Source organism: Macrobrachium rosenbergii, chromosome 4, assembly GCF_040412425.1.
Source record: "Macrobrachium rosenbergii isolate ZJJX-2024 chromosome 4, ASM4041242v1, whole genome shotgun sequence".
Classification (NCBI taxonomy): domain Eukaryota; kingdom Metazoa; phylum Arthropoda; class Malacostraca; order Decapoda; family Palaemonidae; genus Macrobrachium; species Macrobrachium rosenbergii.
In genome coordinates, this window is record NC_089744.1 from 38,136,599 (window position 1) to 38,158,482 (window position 21,884).

At 36.1% G+C, this 21,884-nt stretch overlaps 1 protein-coding gene across 2 annotated transcripts in view; it reads right to left on the reverse strand.

The window, feature by feature from the left end:
- LOC136832809 (protein slit-like) overlaps positions 1–21,884 on the reverse strand; it is a 920,733-nt gene that overhangs the window by 71,335 nt on the left and 827,514 nt on the right. For both annotated transcript variants that reach the window (XM_067094397.1, XM_067094407.1), the window contains exons 6-8: positions 9,195–9,266; positions 1,493–1,564; positions 283–518 (exon numbers count right to left, since the gene is read on the reverse strand). In XM_067094397.1, the coding sequence (XP_066950498.1) occupies positions 283–518; positions 1,493–1,564; positions 9,195–9,266 (380 nt within the window). The remainder of the gene's footprint in view (positions 1–282; positions 519–1,492; positions 1,565–9,194; positions 9,267–21,884) is intronic.

Sequence of the window (21,884 nt, forward strand, 5' to 3'; positions counted from 1 at the left end):
TAACCTCGCCTACTCTAACTATAAAATAACGCAAATCATTATTATCATAGACAAGAAGATACTGCTAATTAAAATGAAATGATTTAGCTTAAACTGATGTCAAGTTAAAATATTTCAACTTCAGAAAGAAAACAAACCAATAATGGGGGAAAAGAAACAAAACACAAGATAAACTTAGGCGTCGGTCATGTATACCGCTGCCAAGCAATGACAACAGAGACTTAAGTCAATAAATAAAGAAAAGCTTTATCATCAAACAAAGACTAGCTCGTCTAAATATACCTGTGCACTTAAATTCGTGATCAAGGACCTCGGTTACGAGGCGGTCCTTGAGCCTGTAGGGCGAGGAGCACCTGACGTAGGGGGCCAGGTGAGGCGAGGCGGCCAAAAGACGACCCAGCCATGACAGGTGACAGTCGCAGATGAGTTTGTTGCCCGAGACGCGGAGAGCCCTCAGCCGAGGAGTCGCTTCGAAGGTTCCCCGCCAGATGGTGGTGATGTTGTTGTTGGTCAACGTCCTTGTGAAGAGAGAGAAAAAAAGAAGAAAAAATTTAAAGCCTTAGAAAGAAGATATTTTATATCTTACAAGCACCTTTATCTGGTTATTTATCGGTGGGCGTTGGTGCCCCATCATACATTCAAGCATGTTAATAAGTCAGAGTATCATCTTGATTCATGGGTATACAAGGAATTATTTAATATTTCCAACTCTTTCCGACCAAATAGCTTTTGATGTTTTGAAAGCAATTGTCCTGGTTATTTTATCGCGCAACATTCACAGTTTAATGAATCTTTATTCGCTGCTGAAGTAATATTATAGCGATCATTTTTGTGAATACTAAAGACTGCATTTTTGCTTTTTTACCTAACTGTACTTCAAAAGTAATCTTGAAAGAAAGGAATTTGAAGATTAACAACACAAAGGAATAACCAGAAGAATGAGAGTAAATTAACAATTAAAACCAAAATTTATCGATGCGACACAATTTTATATGAAAAAAAATTAAAAAACAAACAAACACGACAATCCACTTGAGTTCTTCAGCGCTAACGTAAACCACAATCTATTTCTGAACCATTAACGAAAATAATGAGAATGTTCAGAGACTTGCACCTTATTATGATAACTTATGGTGGCAATAAACAAGGCCAACTAGGACCTTTAGCTAAATGCGATGTTTGAGAAACACCTGACGTTAATCGCCACGAAAATAAGCCATATAATTCACCGTAAAGAGACAATGAACGGATAGATATTAACCAGACGTCAGGTATTCCTCCTCGGAAACACCGAACACAGTGCAAACGAAGGCATATTTCATCCTCAAATACAAAATTTATTAAAACAAACATAGATGACGTTGGCAACGGCGAAGGAATAAAAATGTCAGTTTTTAAGTTGAGCTGAGAATAAAATCGCACATTAAGCTAGTTGTTGTAAGCACTTTATATGCTAAGTCCCGCCCCTATCTCTCGGATGGAAGATACTTACAGAATTTCCAACAAACTCAGTCCTTTGAAAGCCTGTTCGTCAATGCAAGTGATCTGGTTCTCGTCCAGTTGCCTGAAATGAAGAGTGCAAACGTCAGTGCTGCAATTTTCTGAGAAATAATGAGTAAAGGAAATAAATTAGCAGATAAAAATCCTAAAGAAAATAAACCCTCATCCAATAATATTTAGAACATAAGCTGAAATCTTGGTCTAATATTTAATGCAGGCTGCTTCTTCAAATGACCTTGAAATGAAAAAAAGTGTAATAATAAATTGTGGCGATTCATGATGTTCAAATAAACGATAAATTCTCATGTGAATGGGGCCATGCGCAACAGAGTGGGCAATATTTTGGTCCAACATCTGGTAGCTTCTAATTAGGTAGTTAAAACTTCTATAAAGTTAATGCAAATACTAATGGCCAAAAGAAGAGGGCAGGTTGCTCAAAGTGACTTTACAGACTGGAAAATTTTAGAGGAATGGCAGAGAACAATGAACAGAAGTTACTGGGCTGGTGAAGAAAATTATGCCGACAGCGAATTAAGGCGAGCGCTAAGTACCCCACAGTCGAAAACCAAGATGACATAAATGGTGATATATATCAGGAACAAGGAAGTGGAATGAAAATTTGAATTGAATTTTAAATAAATGAGGTTTTGAAGAATAAGAGTTAGGATGCAATGGTGTTCGTTTAAAGATAAATGTTTCTAACTGTGCTGCTGGAGAATGTAGGCGAGGGTAACCAAACGATAAGATTTTATGTTTTTATGAACAAGCGAGGTGAGGAGAAAGGACATGGTATCGAGCAAAGGGAAGGACAGCACTTGTGAAAGTATGATTGTTAGCTGAAACGTATAATTATGTAAATATGCTAATTAAAAAGACAGATTTTGCCCGTGTTTTTTGGCAGATTTTTTTTTTTTTGTTCGAGGGTTGGGGGATCACAAAACCTACAAATCACAAAGAAATTACCGCGGACGAGGTTTCTGTAAGTAAGAAGAAGTAGCTGATTACAAAATTATATCAGTTACCAAACGAAGGTGTTTCTCAATTCACCAGTCAAAATATTGTACGTTACGTGAATTGCCTTTACATCTTGAATACATGACACGGTTGAACAATAAGAACGCCAAAGTATTCGCCTGGGTCAGAATTCGAAACATAATTGATATAGGAGTTCTTTGGCCCAGGCCTGACTTTCTCCAACCGTTTTGAAATCCACATCCGGAAGTGGATAATATAGATCTGAACACAGTACACCAAAGAAATCTAATGATTAAGCCTTTGTCCAGAGGAAAACCTCAGAACTATTCAAAGAAACCTTTCCATAATGCTATGGCTTCCCTTAAATAGGTCCCTCAGAACTTGTCTCTCAGTTATAGCATCGATCTCGAGTACCATCAAAACTGAATAAAATGGCTTTTGGTAAATGACTGATCTGATTTTTAAATAATAATAATAATAATAATAATAATAATAATAATAATAATAATAATAATAATAATAATAATATCAACTCTTATACACTTTCAATGTTAAAATATCATCTAGCAATAATAGCAATAACAATAACCACAAACTCTTCTGTGCGTAAAAAAAAAAAAGTCGTCAAAGAACTGAAACTCAAACAAGACTCGCATCACCATCACAAAATGGGAAGGATCTTAAAATTCACACGAAGTTCCACCGATGATCAACGCTGGGCTCATTTTTAAAGATTCACATCAGCTGTGAACCTCTCGGGACCAACCAGAGAGAGAGAGAGAGAGAGAGAGAGAGAGAGAGAGAGAGAGATCTACATCGGTGACTTAAATTCTTGCCAGAGGGAAGATATGCTAAGTCATCTCTTATCTCCTGGCAACGACGCCATGCATAATAGCTGTTTAAACAAATATAATTGGCAGATCGTAAGCGAATAATTCAGGTAAACAAGGTGAGGTTAGGTACACAAGCAATAAACTTGAATAAATGTATGTGTCTGAGAATCTGGGTCGCAAACGTATTTTGTATGATGATGAATGCGCATACACGTACGCATACCCTAACACCCACCCACCACACACACACACACACACATGCATACATACATACATATACATTATAATATAGATATATATATATATATATATATATATATATATATATATATATATATATATATATATATATATATATATATATATATATATATATACATACACACACACACACACACATATATATATATATATATATATATATATATATATATATATATATATATATATATATATACATATACATATTGTGTTCTCCAAAACTGTCAACCTTCCGGTTCTCAGTGGGTCGTTTAGGCAGAAGTTACTACCTAATACCCTTCTATACCACAAATACGACCAGCCAGTCAGCATATCACCATGTACCTAATTCACTGTTTACGTCAACAGCATCATAATAGATTTTTCAAGAAATGGAGCTATATCGACATCCCGGCACCGGGGTCGGGGTCGATCTTGGATCTTATGTTAGTTTTGTGTGTGTGTCTGTGTGTGTGTGTCACATGCACAATAAAGCGGAATTTGCTGGAATACACAAGAATGTTTTAAGGACTGATATAAAGTGAAGCTAGACAAGATATTCACTGACACTGAAATACAGCTGAGGATAAGATCTTTTTATTGACTACTTGTGAAGTAGGTTATCATTTTCTTCCTTTGCCTTTCATACATTAGATGATCCATAATATGAATCTGTGTGTGGTGTAATGAGTTATTCATCCCTTGGTTTATAAAAAAAAATCCAATTTTTGAAGGACAGGAAATCGAAGCATAATACACTCAGCTCTTGACCATCTACTGGACTGATGTATTTCTGTGACCAAGTAAACGCAAAACATACCAAAAACCGCTATTTATAAAGGTTTTACATACCAATCTTTCTTAGTCACATAAGTTTAACATCTTTCGCTGCCACATTTCATTACAGTTCGTAATCCAAGTCGCAGCTATCAGTAATACTAAACCGTAATTAAAAAATCTATGGATAAAAAGCCTAAATTCCCTCATGTATCTTTTCAAGAAAATGCTATATACTTTTTGTTTCAATTTGAACTGAATACCGAAAAGAAACTAAAAATGACAATCGGGTAAAAAACGTTCATTTTCACTTCCCGTTCGTCTTATCCCTTTATCCTTCTTCTTTGTGTATCCAGAGCCACTAAGCCCTCCTCAGTGACTCTTAACCTCAGATCCAGCCAAAGACAACAAGAAATTTCCTTTATTGGCACTTGGAGTCTTGGAAAGACCCTCCTCAACAAGAACCCAAATCCGGAGCAATAATCCCGTAGATTCTGACCTCAGGCCTCCAATCGGACCGACAACACATTATCATCGACTTCCAGATACACCAAGAGGGGGAACGTTGGTCCCTTCCGGAATTTGTGAGAATGAGTGGCAAGATTACACCAACGCTCATGGGAGTATTTAACGAATCTTTCTGGGATATGTAGAAGGATGCCTCAGCCGTGATAATGGCTTCAGGCTATCTATCGAGCCAGAAATATCTCACAAAGTATGTGGGTATTTTTCAAGATGCATACATATATGTATATGTGTCTATATAAAGTACAAACAAATATTTATACACTCACACACACACACACACACACACACACATATATATATATATATATATATATATATATATATATATATATATATATATATATATATATATATATATATATATATATATATATATATATGAAATTTTTATCACATATATGAATTGATATTAAACGACATTTGTAGCTTTATGATTATTTTATATATATATATATATATATATATATATATATATATATATATACATATATATATATATATATAAATGCATATATGTGTGTGTACATGCTTGTGGGTATAGAAGAGAGATATGTGTGCGTGCGTAGTTATATTATAAACTAAAATCCATGAGGTTACAACGCCTGAACTACATTTTAAAACCTTTGCTTGTATATGTTTCAAATTCAGCCGGATTCTTTATACTCCCATTATATACCACTTCAGGCCCTTTTCCTAGGGACTATCGGGTATACAATTTTACCATAAGAATGAACCACTTTTGGTGTCCTGGTGGCAATGAGTTGCACTTGGTTCTCTTGGAAAGTGAACACTTGTCACACCTTGACTCTGTCTTCAAGGGCCTCAAACTGGAGAACGAATAAGTTACCAGTAAAATGCTATACTAAGGATTGGAATGGTGAAGGCCCTTTAAATGGTCTATAACATCTGTGACTACTGCACTATCACATTTATTAAGTCTTGGACAGGCTACTCTATGTTAAGGGAACAGATCCCTACGGTAATTTTCAAGGGGCCCATATGAATATGCGAATATGTGTGTATATACACACATGTATAAAGTTATTCACCAACGCTCTTAGGTCAAAAGCCACATATCAACGAGTACCACGACCTATCCCGTACGAGGGAAAAACGAATTAAGCCTGTTTCTGCAGTGAATGAGTGTATCACTGTTGAAATAAGCATTCAATTATATGCTTGTCATGTTTCAGACTGTTGTTGGCCACAACTCATCCCAAGAGTGGCTTCAGAAGGTGATGTGTACAGTTGAAAATATACATACATATATATATATATATTATATATATATACTGTATGTATATATATATATATATATATATATATATATATATATATATATATATATATATATATATATATATATATATATATATATATATATAGATGCTAATGCTTTAGCTACTAAAACGCTATTCTTGATTTTGTTTTTACGTGAAATCATCCTTTGGGGCACTTTAAAGAGTTACCTAAGAATCTTGAATAGTCAGCGATTACAGGGACAACAAACTTTTTCCCGTTGTATAAAAGTACAGGTAAATAAGAATTAAGAAAATGGGAAGAAATTCAAGAATGTTCGCAACATGTGAAAACAAGAGTCATTCCAAAAACAAGAGAACAACGAGAGAGGATGTAAATAAATCACAGACAACCACACCAAGTCTCGTATTACACGAATAAATAAAAACCTCATAAGAGAGAGAGAGAGAGAGAGAGAGAGAGAGAGAGAGAGAGAGAGAGAGAGAGGATGGGGATGTTTTACAACAGCTGGCAAGCACCAAATAACTCCTAGGAAAGAATTGCTAAATAGCTTACAAGGTAATTGCAGGATGTGCAAGGAAATCTGTTGCCAATGAGAACAAGAAATAAAGCGTAATCATCAAACACGAGAGAGAGAGAGAGAGAGAGAGAGAGAGAGAGAGAGAGAGAGAGAAGAAAGTGAAGAAAATAAACTGCCCAGAAAAACCAGTAAAATTGATGAACAATGGTTCAGAAACAACCAATGAAATAGATGAACAATAAACTGTTCAGAAACAACCAACAAAAGAATTATAAATAAAATAGTGTTTAAGAATGCTTCAATTACCAAAGAAATCCCTTGAGCGTTAATAATTGTCCGGGAAAGGAGGAGGATGAGTATATGGATGCAAAAAAGACTATCTCTATGGTCTTTGAAAATAAAAAGAAGAAAAAAGGGGGGCGGATAAGATGAACTCTCCGGAAGTTTGACGCCATTTATCATCTCTCCGGTTGAAGCTGTCGAGATGAAGGAAGAACAAACCTTCAGATATAAGGAACGACAAGGTGTGTACACACACACACACTCTCTCTCTCACACACACACACACAGTGTGGGTGCGGGAAGGTAGGGATACCAGTCTAATATTAAAATGAGAAATGCAGAACAATGTCGAGTATGGGGGTTCCCCCCCAATTCCACTACCCCTACATTTTCTTAGCCAGACAAATGCTCACTCACACACACGCACGCACACACTCACTTATTCCCCCCTCTTTCAAAATCCCCGTATTCTCCTCCTGGGCCACTATCATCTTTTCTTTGAGTTTCTTGGAATGATATGCCTTTCTTCCTCTTTTTGTCTCGCGCCATTATGTTTCATCAATGGAGGGAAAAGATCTCAGACATTGAAGTCCTCCGGAGTGAGGAAGGTGGGGAACACGAAAAATAAGTAATACAGCGAAGTATTATTAGAAAGAAGACAATATCTCGTACAGCAACTCCCGGGAGAACAGAAGCTGGTCGATGAACTCTAAAGAAAGTGTATAATAAACGCATGAGGGAGGAGAATGGTGTTTAGGCTGATGATGAGAACCAGGATTTCCTTAAACTATTATTTGGAGCCTGTTTCAAAACCTCTCCAACGGAATGTACAGTCTTTGAAACATGAGAAAAGATCACGAATGTTCACTTAGGAAAATTATCTGCGAAAAGGTCTTACGTTATGAAGATATCTCGAGGTATATATATATATATATATATATATATATATATATATATATATATATATATATATATATATATATATACTGTATACCATGAACACCAGTACTCGACATTTTAATATTAGGCTGGTATATATATGTATATATATATATATATATATATATATATATATATATATATATATATATATATATATATATATATATATATATATATATATATATATATATATATACATACATACATTATATTATACACGTACGCATATATATACAGTATATATGTATGTATGTACGTATTTGTATGTGTGTGTGTGTGCGCGCATGCGCATCTCATTTACTAAACTGTGTGATGACCCGACATTTGCTTCTTAGAGACAAGAAAATATAATAACTGTTGACTGAAAGTTAGGAACTACAAGCGATAGTAGTTAGATGAAGTGAGCGCTGGCAAGAGGAAAATCAGCCCAAAATTAGGACTCATAAATCAGCAACAATCGACTGTCGGTTACATGTTAGAAATCTTTCATTTCCGGTGCTCACAAGGCATATATTAAACAGTGTTCACCATTTCTGTGGCACCATACACGTGTCTGACCGGCGTTATTTTCTATGGTGTATATAAACAGAGAGCGGACGTGTTGCTACACCTTTGGCAATGTTAGTGGTCACGACGCAATTTGATACTTGTGTCAAATATCTTCATGTAATAACATTTCCATGGCTAGCAAGCCCAACTTCTAGTGCTCAACAGAAATGACCGAAGGTAAGCGTGTCAAGATTTGGTTAGACAATTCTCTGTAAGCAGCCCACTTCTCAATTCAGCGTATATCCAGTTTCCGAACTACTGTAAACCTTTTACGTACACGGGAAAAGTTGAAGTAAACATTTTATTGTTAAAGAAAGGTTTGTTCCCAATATTTCCCCTGTATTCTTCTTTTCCTCTTCTCCTCCCGGCCTGGGCAAGATAAATTCATTACTTTATCCCCAATAAAGACTGCAGAAATCAGCCAACTCAAAGGAGAAGAATTAGGTGTACATGTAAGTATATACACTGGACAAAGCCACGTCTAGCTGAACTCTGCGTTTTGGCCTTATTTATGTAAGCATTTACATGCTGAAAGGTCTATTTGTCAACCATCCAAGTATCAGCTTTAGCAAACCTCAACATCAAGTAATCAGAAATAAATTATATAATGTGCATAATTTTTGTGGGACCTTCTAGGCGTATATTCTACCATCATTTCTGCTTGTCATACTTACACATAATGGTAACAATAGTTGCTTGTCGTGCTTATACATAATGGTAGCAATAGTTATCAAAAGATGCATAAGTAAAATACCAAGAACTTCATAAACAAATTATTAAAAACTTACAGATATCGTAACTGGGAGAGACCCTTAAGCAACTTCTTTCCAATAATCTTCAGTTGGTTGCGATTCAGCTCTCTGAAAAGAAAAAGCATTAAAATTAGAAATCATATGCGTAACGATAACCTAAGGACAATGCAAGTTTTAGAGGTATTCAAGATTAATAACATAAACAAGAGTAACTCGAAGAATTTCTGGTAATATACTCATATTTTTTGTTATTTCTGTTGGAATGCAAACATTTTTTTAATTTTCGGCTTTCGCAAAGGTCGGTGGGGTGGGGGTAGGGATCTGCTATGACAAAGATGGCATTTGGAACTTTTGTTGTTTCATCCTGGTTAGACTGTGTCGTCAACTTCGAAGTCCAGTGTGAGACATTGTCGACGTTATTAATGGCACAGGAAAAGACCCAGAAAAAGAAACAAATACGAGCAACACATAAGAAACAAGTAAAAAAAGCGCCGAAGTTTCTTCAGCGCAATCGAGTTTTCTGTACAACGAATAATCAAGACCACCGAAAATAGATCTCTTTCGGTGGTCTCGGTATAATGCTGTATGAGCCGCGGCCCATGAAATTTCCAGCCACGGCCCGGTGATGGTCTGTCCCATAGCGTTGCCAGATGCACGATCATGGCTAACTTTAACCTTAAATAAAATGAAAACTACTGAGGCGAGAGGGCTGCAATTTAGTATGCCTAATGATTGAAGGGTTGATGATCAACATAGCAATTTGCAGCCCTCTAGCCTCAGAAGTTTGTAAGATCTGATGGTGGACAGAAAAAGTGCAGTGCGGACGGACAGATAAATGTCATCTCAACAGTTTTCTTTTACAGAAAACTAAAAGCCTCCTTGGCTTGGTATCCTAATAGTCGACGGGGAAGGGGTTACTCTTAACAAATAACAGATGCTGCTTTTATGGAACTCGGCAGATACTCAATCTGCTGTTTAAAAGAACCTTGATATCCGTCCTTAATCACGCTTCTTTACAAAAAACGTTTGAGTAATGCACAAGGACGGACGTGAACAAAGGAGTGAAAGTGTACCAAAAATGCTGGCATGCAAAGTACTGGAGCTCTGAATGCATAAGACCATATCTGCCACCAGATCGCTGATAAATGCGTGGTTAGAGCAAATTAGAGAGAGAGAGAGAGAGAGAGAGAGAGAGAGAGAGAGAGAGAGAGAGAGAGAGAGAGAGAGAGAGAGCTAAAATTTAACTTAAATTATCATAATTTATGTTGTTTATATATATATATATATATATATATATATATATATATATATATATATATGTACACACACACACACACATATATATATATATATATATATATATATATATATATATATATATATATATATAATTTTTCCAAAGAAAATCCCAACAAGAACTTCGGAGAGGAAACGTAATCAACTCAGTCTTCTCTTCAGGGAGAGAGAGAGAGAGAGAGAGAGAGAGAGAGAGAGAGAGAGAGAGAGAGAGAGAGAGAGAGAGAGAGAGAGAGAAGACCGGATAAGGCAAAAAAGAAACGAGATTGTGATTGGGTTGATGTCACCCAGGACGATGCTGATGATGTTGACTTTCCATTATACACTTTATATAGAGAAGGATTCGCTCGCCCCCATCCCCGTCGGTTAGGGAAGGGAAGTGGCGTGGGGCGCGGGGAATTATTCCATCGCTCTTGGGGAATATCCTTTTTTATCTGGGGTCTGCTCCCTCTTGCCAATTGGTCCAGATGAATGTGGATTTAGATTCGGGAAGACGGGTCACAATCGAACTCGGAGTTTGGTTCAGGAGTTTTTTTATATGATCGTCTCACTAAAATAATTCGATGAACTTCGAGTTATTACGTCTCAATTCTCTCTTTATAGTTCTTCACTTGCCTTTTTATGATTATGCGCCGTAGATATAAGATAAGTTTATACACCGTAAATATAAAAGGTCAATACTAATAACACTACATGAGTTTTATAAATCATGAACTCTTGATTTGTTCTCGTCTACAATAACGACATTCTTTGGATTCCCAAAAGATTAGACGTTTTGTCAACATAAAAATGAAAATTTAAACAAATAACACACCCATCTAGCTTGTCATTTAAATAGAGAATTTCGATAAAGAAACGGTAAATGCATGCAACCTGACGGCTGCTTTGAAATATAAGACTTTCATAAAAACCTTTACCGAGTAATCCCGTCAGTCCAATGTCTATAAGAAAAGATGGTAAAAACGACACAGGCAGGGACTTATAACGTTAGTTTTGCATGCGATATACCTACTAATCCAGGCAATTTCGAGCAAGATGAATAGTTACTGAATGACAAAAAATTATGGTTGAAGGTGGATTTTCGTTTAATACTGAATCCATATTCAGATACCAATTAACAGTAAATTTTATTCATAAGAAGAGAGAGAGAGAGAGAGAGAGAGAGAGAGAGAGAGAGAGAGAGAGAGAGAGAGAGAGAGTACAATCTTATGACCTATTGATCGGCCTCACTAGCGTAATTTTCGTGCTGTTTTGGTATACGTTCACGAAATTTATAACCTCCGGATCATACGTATCAGTGTGAGTTAGTACAACTACTCTCGTATTTATTGCTTCTGACACGAATGAAAAACCGCCATAAGTCGATGTAAATTTCTTTATTCTGTGACAACTTAATCGGGATTGTGACGGATGCCAAACACCTTCCCCAAACTCGAATATGTTGCAAATGTCAGCTAAAATGACGGCAGGAATGGGACAAACGTGACAGTTAAATGTGGTGGTCATAGTCCGTAGAGTGCTATTAACCGGCCAGGTGACTTTTTTTTTTTTTTTTTTTTATTTGTTTTGAAAAGCATTTCCTTTAAAATGATGCATAACACAAACTTGCTAGTTTTACAGTGAAAGCTAAATACACAACAATACCAGAAAAATTTAAACACACCGCAAAATGTTAAAACAACTGTTTTTCCTAATGGGGTTGACTATTTGCAAACCCCGTAATTCATGATACTACTCCGTATAATGAAACGCTATCAAATTGCCTTAACAACAACGGCGTAAATCAAATTCACACCCTCAATGACTTCCATTGATTACCAATAACGTTTCGCTCCCCCATTCGTGGACAGCATTCCAGCCCGTCAGTCAATCTGAGTCTGCCATCAAGTTGGTCTTGCATATATATGTAGCTAAATTTTGATCAATCTATTGGCTAGATTTTAGAAACAATCGGAATAATTCACGAAAACAATGCAAAAGATGCAGCATGAAAAAACTTGTTAGAAAACAAACAAAATGCATGAGCAGTGGGCAAAATTTTTAGCGTTTTATGTAAAGGATTAATATTTTTCCGCGGAAAATCTAGATCGAGATTACTTTACTTGTATCCAAGTTTCGGCAGTAATGAAAAGAAATTGAATGTACTATACACAAAAGTAATTACTGCATAGGAATCGTTCTTTCACTTCCGAGATAAGAGCGCTCTAGTGGCCCTATGGTGCTGTCAGCTTCTAAGCTCAATATACATAATTATTATTTAATTCAAGTACGAAGAACAAAGCGAATATGAGCAATAAATCTACAACTCCACACGTAGTGTGTAGTTATAACAATAATAACAGCAGAAACCCTTGCCATTTAACCGTCAATCATCTGCCCTCAGCAAAACATCGTGATAAATATATGTCAATAGGAAGATTTTCCTCATAAATCATTTTCCACCCAACATGCAATAGCTCACGAGGAAAGACAAGACAGAGTTCATTGCTACCTACATGCTTTAACTGCAGAATTGGTGATGGAAACACAATACAGAACACTTCTATACCTGCACGGAAGGCTTACTAGCAGCGCGTCGAAACCCTTCGAGCAATACTCCAATCAGTTCTATCTTGCTCACACACACACACACACACTCCCTTTTTCAGGAAGATGATGTTCCTCCTTTTCAAGTCATTTTTCACGTTATCAATCCGGTCCCTCGTAAGTCTATCTGTACTCATTTCGAACTCTACTCATTCCACCAACCCACTGGACGATTTCAATGTGTGTGTGTGTGTGTGTATATGTACACACACACACACACACACACACACACACACACATATATATATATATATATATATATATATATATATATATATATATATATATATATACAGTATATATATGTGTGTGCGTGTGTGTGTGTGTAAATAATAATAGCCACAATGCCCTCTTAACTTCTCGAATTCTTCGCCCTTTTTTTAATACGCTTGTCACTATAAAGCCTTAAGATCCAAGTGCAAGAAATATGAAGATATTATGATGTCTGGTAGCGGGAAACGAACCCGGGTCCCATAATCACAACGGTGGTCAGGTCCCGTTGTGATTATGGGACCCGGGTTCGTTTCCTGTTACCATACATCATAATGTCCTCATATTTCTTGCACTTGGATCTTAACGCTTTGTAGTGATAAGCGTATCCAAAAAAGCGCGAAGAATTCGAGAAGTTAAGAGGGCATTGTGCCTATTACAATTACGTATGTATCTGGTGTAAAGTGACCAGTAGATTCTACACACACACACACACATATATATAGATGTACATGTATACTGTATATATATACATATGTATATATATATATATACACACGCACACATACACCCACATATATATATTTATATATATATTATATATATATTATATATATATATATATATATATATATATATATATATATATATATATATATATATATATATATATATACAAGCACTCATTGTGTATAACGGATATGTCCTTTCAAAATTCACCTGTCATTCCGGACATATCAAACATACATGCCAACTAAGACTGACAAGCAAGCGAATGAAAACACAAAGTCCCCAGTGGCCATGTGGAGAGGAGTGAGGGATATGCTGAGGATTAGTGGAACGGCTGAGGAGGTGAGAGGGGTTAGATGAGGGTTATCAACAGCCTCTGAGGGAGGAACAATTTCATCAGGTAAGGGAAGTTCACGCCACGGGGTCAGGGCTGAGTAAATACACTTGAGATTGTTTATTAATGCCTATTGTGGAAGACTGCGCAAGCGCGCTAGCACATACACATCAGACTGAAAAAGACTAACGCTTTTAAGTTCGTATGCACGAGTAGATATACGACTCTGAGTAATAGCTATACTTAACAGTTGCTAAATGTATGTCTAGAGAGAGACGGCAATGTTCTCTTTGAGAATTTATAAACAATATACAAATTTTTAATAAACATAGCTGAACACGAGGATTCAGCTGAGAAATCGGAGAAGACAAGACCATGAAATGAAAATCACAACACATAAATAATGAGGAAAAAAAGATAAAACCAGATGAGCCAATAAGAATAGCATAAATTCGACAGACGAAAACAAAACAATCGTATATCCCCAAACCAAAGTCAACTTCAATTGTGAACTTTGTTTATGAGTCCCTCTTACAAAAAATAAACATAACGGAATGTGCCAGTTCTCTCCTTTATACAAACTGTGAGCCTCTGGAGGTAATTGAATACCTACTTAGTGGTCTGGGAGGTAACAATGGATGACGAAATTCGCCATTCCTTACTGAGTCACTGACTCCGAAGAGAGAGAGAGAGAGAGAGAGAGAGAGAGAGAGAGAGAGAGAGAGAGAGATTACTACTCCCGTATTTATCATCATTCTTTTAATTATGATCAATATTTCACGGTTTCCGAGTGAAATTGCACGGTACAAGTAATCACACTAAAAAGGAAGACCAATGTATAAAAGCAAATCTTGCATAAAATTAAAGGAAAAACAGGAAGTCAGATTATACACGAACAGTGGCATTCCGAAAAGAAACCAGGAGATCATAAGTTTCTTAAAATTAGACTCAGGGTGATTTACTTATCCCCTGCACGAATGAGAGCACCAAATCACTGTAAGAAAAGCCTGTATAGTACGGGGAGTTGGGATGGAATGAAGACATTGTAATCGCAGGAAATTACACAACCCTGCTTTCGATTACCTTACTATTAATCAATAGTGGTTTTAGCTGTTGCTACTTAGGCCAGAATCACTAGTTTCTTAAGTTAAATGTTGATGTTTACTACCCCGTGATTTTTCGAAGTCTGTCGAACATAACTCTTGGATAACCCCTTCTCAAACCCATTTTGAACCTTCTGTGAAAAATAATCACAATATCTATCAGATGATGAGATTATTTCCGCTGTAGCCAAAAAAGCAACCTTCTTCAGACATCGTGGGAACGATAAAGTTTTGTAAAACAAGGGATTAGTAATTAATCTTTATAGGCTTACGAGAATAGCTGATCCGTAACCTAACTGGTCGGATCGCTTTTTAATCCCACCGACTATTCATTAGGGACTGAAACTCATTATAAACCAAGATAACTTTGCCCTTCATTATTTTCTTTTGTGTAATTCAATCACCACTGGATAGTGGTATGAGCTTATCATCAAGGCGTGGGATATTAAAGAAAATTAAAAGGAATAGTGAAGTACAACAATAGTGGACTAGTTTATGAAGTTTGTGAATATATGAACTGCTGTTATAAAGATGAAAAAGTTGGTTTCAAGAGAAAAAGAAAGTGAACATCCCTTCAATAAACTATTCTAAATGGTAAAAGATTTATCATCATAAAAGATGAATTGCACAAACGAGGACTACATCTCCATCGACGAGCATCCTCACTGAGACTTGCATTTCCTTTTTCGCGCCTTGCATTAAACTCTGACCAAAGGCATTTACTGCAACCAGAGAGAAATTTTCTTATATACCTAATAAACCTGATAAAAGGAACAAATGGGAGCAAAAAGACTTGGGACGCGCTTAGAAAAAAAAAATGGTACTTTGTTATGAGGAAAACATCTAAACTGACATGACTGGTCTGTGCTTGCAAGAGGCAGGTCGAAATGGATTGGACTGAATTTATGAAACGTAGGCTGTCAAGCCAAGCACTGGGGTTCTTTCAGCCATTCATCGCTGAAGACAGTGAAAAGGAGTTGGATTGGTAAGAAAGCAATATAAAGAGATCTTCAAAATACTGGAAATGAAATACAAAGATCTAAAGGTGGAACGGAGAAAACCTCACAACGGCACCTCTAAACAACAGTTACAGGTGTTGGACAGCAAGAGTTAGGAAAACGAGCGGTGCTGGAAGTAAAACAAAAGGCTAAAACGTTGATATAGCTAAGGGCCGAAGGGACGATAGAAACATCCTTTAGTAATAACCACAGTGCCCCACGTGAAATGCACTGATGGGACTACTCCCTTAAGGGAGCAGGTCGAATGATTCGGGGAGCACAGAGGAAGGAAAAGAATCCCATATTCTGAATGTGAATGTTATGAGGACTAGTCGCTCGTGGACATCATTGCAGCAGCAAGATGACCTTCAGCTAATCATGCAAGCTCGTGTGTGACCTACCAGCCAACAACGTGACGTGACGGGCACCTGGCAGGGCATTACATAACGAAATGCGTAACTGATTACGTTCGCCTCGTCTCCGGTATCTCAGTCCGGCTTGTTTACAACCTCGATGGGATGACCGCAGGGTCTGCCTTCTGTACGCTTCGCTGGTCACTGTGGTTACGAGGGACAGGGGCAGTCGGTCTGGAGGGTTGGAGGTGGGGGGGGAAAACTCCGATGGACCATTGCCATCAACTTGGTATCTACTGCAAAGGCTGCAGCTGAAACTGCTTCATTCTTTTCCTTTCTGGTTAGTTTCGTTTAACTTGTGTTGTGCATCGCATGTCGATTTAAGGACGAACAACAATACACATAAAAAAAGTAAATGCATTTTCTCTAAATGCTATTATTACTACTTCTACTCTATCAAAAGGAACTGCGCAGTGAATATTAACTGGTACTTAAAGTGAGGGTTGCTAAAATCGAAAATGAAAACGCACACGCACACACACATATATATATATATGACTTTTTATCACATCACCGTGATTATATATCTAATATATAAATATATATATATATATATATACCTCGGAATATATATATATATACTTTTTATCGAACATTTTTTAGTTGATATGCAATCAGTCCTGTGGGCTGAACAAACGTCCTTTAAGAATCAGGATTGGACGCCTTAATCCACACTTGCTGGCCGTGTGGATTAAGGCGTCCACTGTAGTCCTGAGTTCTTGTCCTTCGTTGGTTCAAGCCCACGGGACGACGAACTTATTATCAACTAAAAAATTCCCCTTCGGTAACATATATGAAAATATATTACTTCCGAGGTTGAGCGAATTGGATATTAAAGGACGTTTGCAGCTTACTGATTATATATATATATATATATTATATGTAACACTCAGAGATGTTTTTAAATAACACCGCATTAAGAGGGTTACAATTCGCCCAGTGATCAAAAAAGATTCTTTAAGATAAAACTGAAAAGAAAATAATACCAAAAATAAAACAAAAGAAAGTTACATGTTCAACAACAGCAAAATATCAATGACGTCAGTAATAGCAATGATAATAATGATAATTTCCCGTCAATTTAACGAGTAACCGGTAACCGAAAGCAGCTCAAATTACTCATTTCCACATTAAGTCGATTGTGACTTCTGTGGTTCAATTAGTAACATGAGAACTGCAACACCGGACTTATCATCCACAGTTCGACATTCACATGAGATACTCAGCAGTGGCCTAAAATACAAAGCACGTGAAATAAAAAGACGTCTGTCTACGAGAAAGTAAACATCCTTACGAGGATACTAAACATCCTACATACATACATACATACATACATACATACATACATACATACATACATATATATATATATATAAACAGTACATGGCCTCGAGGAAAGTGAAACAAATGGAGTGCAGAATCTTTCTCCTTGGTTATCGGGCGTTTTCAAGCAATCTTCACACAATGGAGAAAACGAATACAAAAAAAAATTCTGTTTTGCAAACAACAACTAAAGTTACTAGAGTAAATAAAAATTTTAATGATGCCTTCTGAGTAAAGGTATAAGATCTTGTAGTCCGCTGATTCATTTTTCTCATGGCCATATATTCTGTTCATATTTTATATCCCGCTGTTACGAAGGTGATGCATATGAATGTATGTATGTAAGTATGTACGTATGCACACGAACACAGACATACATATATTAATATATATATATATATATATATATATGTATATATATATTTATATATATATATATATATATATATATATATATATATATATATATACATATACATATATATATATATATATATATATATATATATATATATATATATATATATATATATATATATATGTATGTATAAATTAATATATAGTTGATTCACTAATTGTCTGGGTAATTATTATAGTGTTCATTTATAGACAAATTGAATTATTGTGTCATAACTAAAAAAAAAAATTACTACATGAAAAAACTATTAATCAATTCTGTAATCTTGCAGAGTTAAAAGTATAAGTAAATAAATTCCGCTTCACCAACCGTGACCAAGAACAACTTTTAAATTAATATTGCAAACAAGAGAGCCATTCCTAAACAACATCACCAGAAAAAAGTAAACAAATACTCTAAAACCTACCTGATCAAGCAAATGATAAGGAAGGTAAAGCCTTTTTACTGCGAACACTTGAAAATTAATGTAAATGACATTGGGAAATTCTTCACAAGTCAGAATTAGAAACTTCGACTTAACCCAGCAAATAAAAATGAAATAGAAAACCATATATATAAAAAAAACATACCAATTATAAAGAAACATGGATAACCAAAATTTTTTCTGATGTATAAAAAGTTTAAAACTTGACTTAGAAATGGCATCAAACACATACACACACACAATATATATATATATATTTATATATATATATATATATATATTATATATATATATATATATATATATATATATATATATATATATATATATATATATATATAATATATATATATATATACATATACACACACATCAAGTATATATACATATACCAGATATATCTCGCGCGGGTTTTCTTCATAAACCACCAATTTTTTTTTTTTTTTTAACTATTGCTACCTTTTTGCGTAAGACCTGATGGACTGGTTGAATGCTTCCTGGTTTGTTCCATATGAATGTGTGGAGATTTTAAAAAAATTCTTTGGTAAAAAGGACAGAAAAAATTAAAAACAACGAGCAATGTTACAGCTGAATTATATAGCTCTGGTTCCCGAGTCTTCTTCAAGACTTTTAAAGTGATCCGCGAGCCTAAATTGTTAAGCCGTGATGTTAGGCCTATAACAAAAATTATCACTTTAATATCAAAGACAAAGAGACCATTAAAATGCGAGGACATAAAGTGATATTAGTTACGCTCATCATTATCCAGTGACGCAGAGTCATCACATATCAGATTTCAATGCGTAAGAATAGAGAGAGAGAGAGAGAGAGAGAGAGAGAGAGAGAGAGAGAGAGAGAGAGAGAGAGAGAGAGAGAGAGAGACGGTTAACGTATGACTGGAAGAGGAAAAGGCTTTCTGGAGAGACATACGAGGTCAGATGTCAAATTCATCTTGGTTCAAGTTTAAAATGTCTTTCATTTTGACCGGGGACCACCTACCCCCTTGCTCCAAAAACCTCATCTCTTCTACCCTCGTTCCTTGCTCCTCAAACACATCTGTCAAGACCCATTCTTCCCAGCTCGCCGCAAATCCCCCATTACGCCAAATAAGCACATGAGTAATCCCTTCATGTCGTGATTACCACCCATGTCCCAGGATTAAGACCTCCACCTCTAGAGGGCGGGTGGGGGGACAGGAGAGGAGGGTAGTGACGAGATAGAATTCGTGCCACCAAAACCATAAAGTTGAAGGCATTGTACAGCACAGCATTTAAGTCGGAGATATGATTATTCTTCTTTTTCCTTGGAATAATAATAAAGACATTTTTTTTCCTCAGAGGATCAGCTTAAAGAAGCGACGAAAGCTCGGCCGTGATTGGCGGAGAGGCGTAGCGTGTCATCTCATCAACGGGACTCATTGTTTGAAGTCACGTACAAGTTAGTTTGGGGCTGGCAGCTGACGTGGCCCAACGGGACCTTTCAAAATCCAATTCCGGCGAAGTTTACAACTCGCCCTTTGGAAGACCCCATCCATAGAAATGATTTGGGAAGAGGAGGGGTGACGAAGGCCGCCTCCCTGGGGACACAGGGATGCCCCATTCATTTCACCTTTCACCACCGCTGTTACACGTCACATTAGTTGGACGATTCATATGCTACCAAGAAGATAATCTTGGACCATCAGTGAGGGATAAGCTATCCATTCTTCACGCGTGATATGAGACCTTATAGAAGGGTATTATGGCCGTCTCGGGAGGGACGAGGCCTTCAGATTCCTTTCGTCAGCATTATTTCCTTGTGATCATTCTCGCTTTGGAGTAAATTAAAACATTTGGCGCAACGAGTGATTTACTTTTTTCGCATTGCTCGATATATACGCAAGGTGCTTAAAGTAAAATACTAATAAGTAGTAGTGTAATATATAAGACATTTTTTTTAATTAACTTTGCCCATTTTGACCAACTTAGTATTTCGATTACATGGACCCTTTCCAAAATTACCACTGGCAATACATTTCATATATATATTTTCTTTAAAAATAATAATTTACCTCTCTCTCTTTCTCTGTATATATATATGTGTAATATACATACACACAAACACACACACACACACACACACACACACACACACACACACACATATATATATATATATATATATATATATATATATATATATATATATATATATATATATATATATATATATATTCTTTACTTAAGTATCTGATAATGACACTTAACTGCCATCAAGGTATGTCAAACACAAGATGAAATACGGATGAAACATCAACAAATGAATTATAGTATACTAAATTAGATAAAAAAAATTAAGTAAAAATCTAGAATTATATTTATATGCAATAAACATGTCAATACTTAAACAAATAACATTACTGCACATTTAAAAAAAAAGGGAGAATGGAAATTATCACGCTCTGTAATGGGCATATTGCATGGAACTTTATCGACTGTTTTTTATATGTTTCACGTGTGATAAAAATAAACCATGTGCAACAAATCCTACAACAGGAAATGAATACACAAAGTTTGTTAAAAAATCTTCTTCTTCTTCTTCTTCTTCTTTTCTTCTTCTTCTTCTTCTTCTTCTTCTTCTTCTTCTTCTTCTTCTTCTTATTATTATTATTATTATTATTATTATTATTATTAGTAGTAGTAGTAGTAGTAGTAGTAGTAGTAGTATCATCCTTATTATTATTGTTATTATCTCTGGAACCTAAGTCTGACCCGAACTGACCCGACGAACAAGTATTTCGAGTACCGCAAAATTATATATGAACATTCTCGCCTCCATTATAATGAACATGATCACTATAGTCGCCAAACTGCCGTTATCATCATTATTATTACTATCATTACTTTGCGGCAGTCACGCCACCAAGGCCTTTTGAGGCAAAAGAGAGACGCGGCGGTCGTTTCTAATCGTCGTCTGGGGAGGTGGCGAATGTGTTCTCACGGACCATAAACTTCACGGTCCCTCAACATGTGATTCCCAGGGGGGCCTCAGGTAGTCCAGAAACAGAAGGTGCATGCGAGAGGTGATGTTAGACACACACACACACACACACACACACACACACACACACAC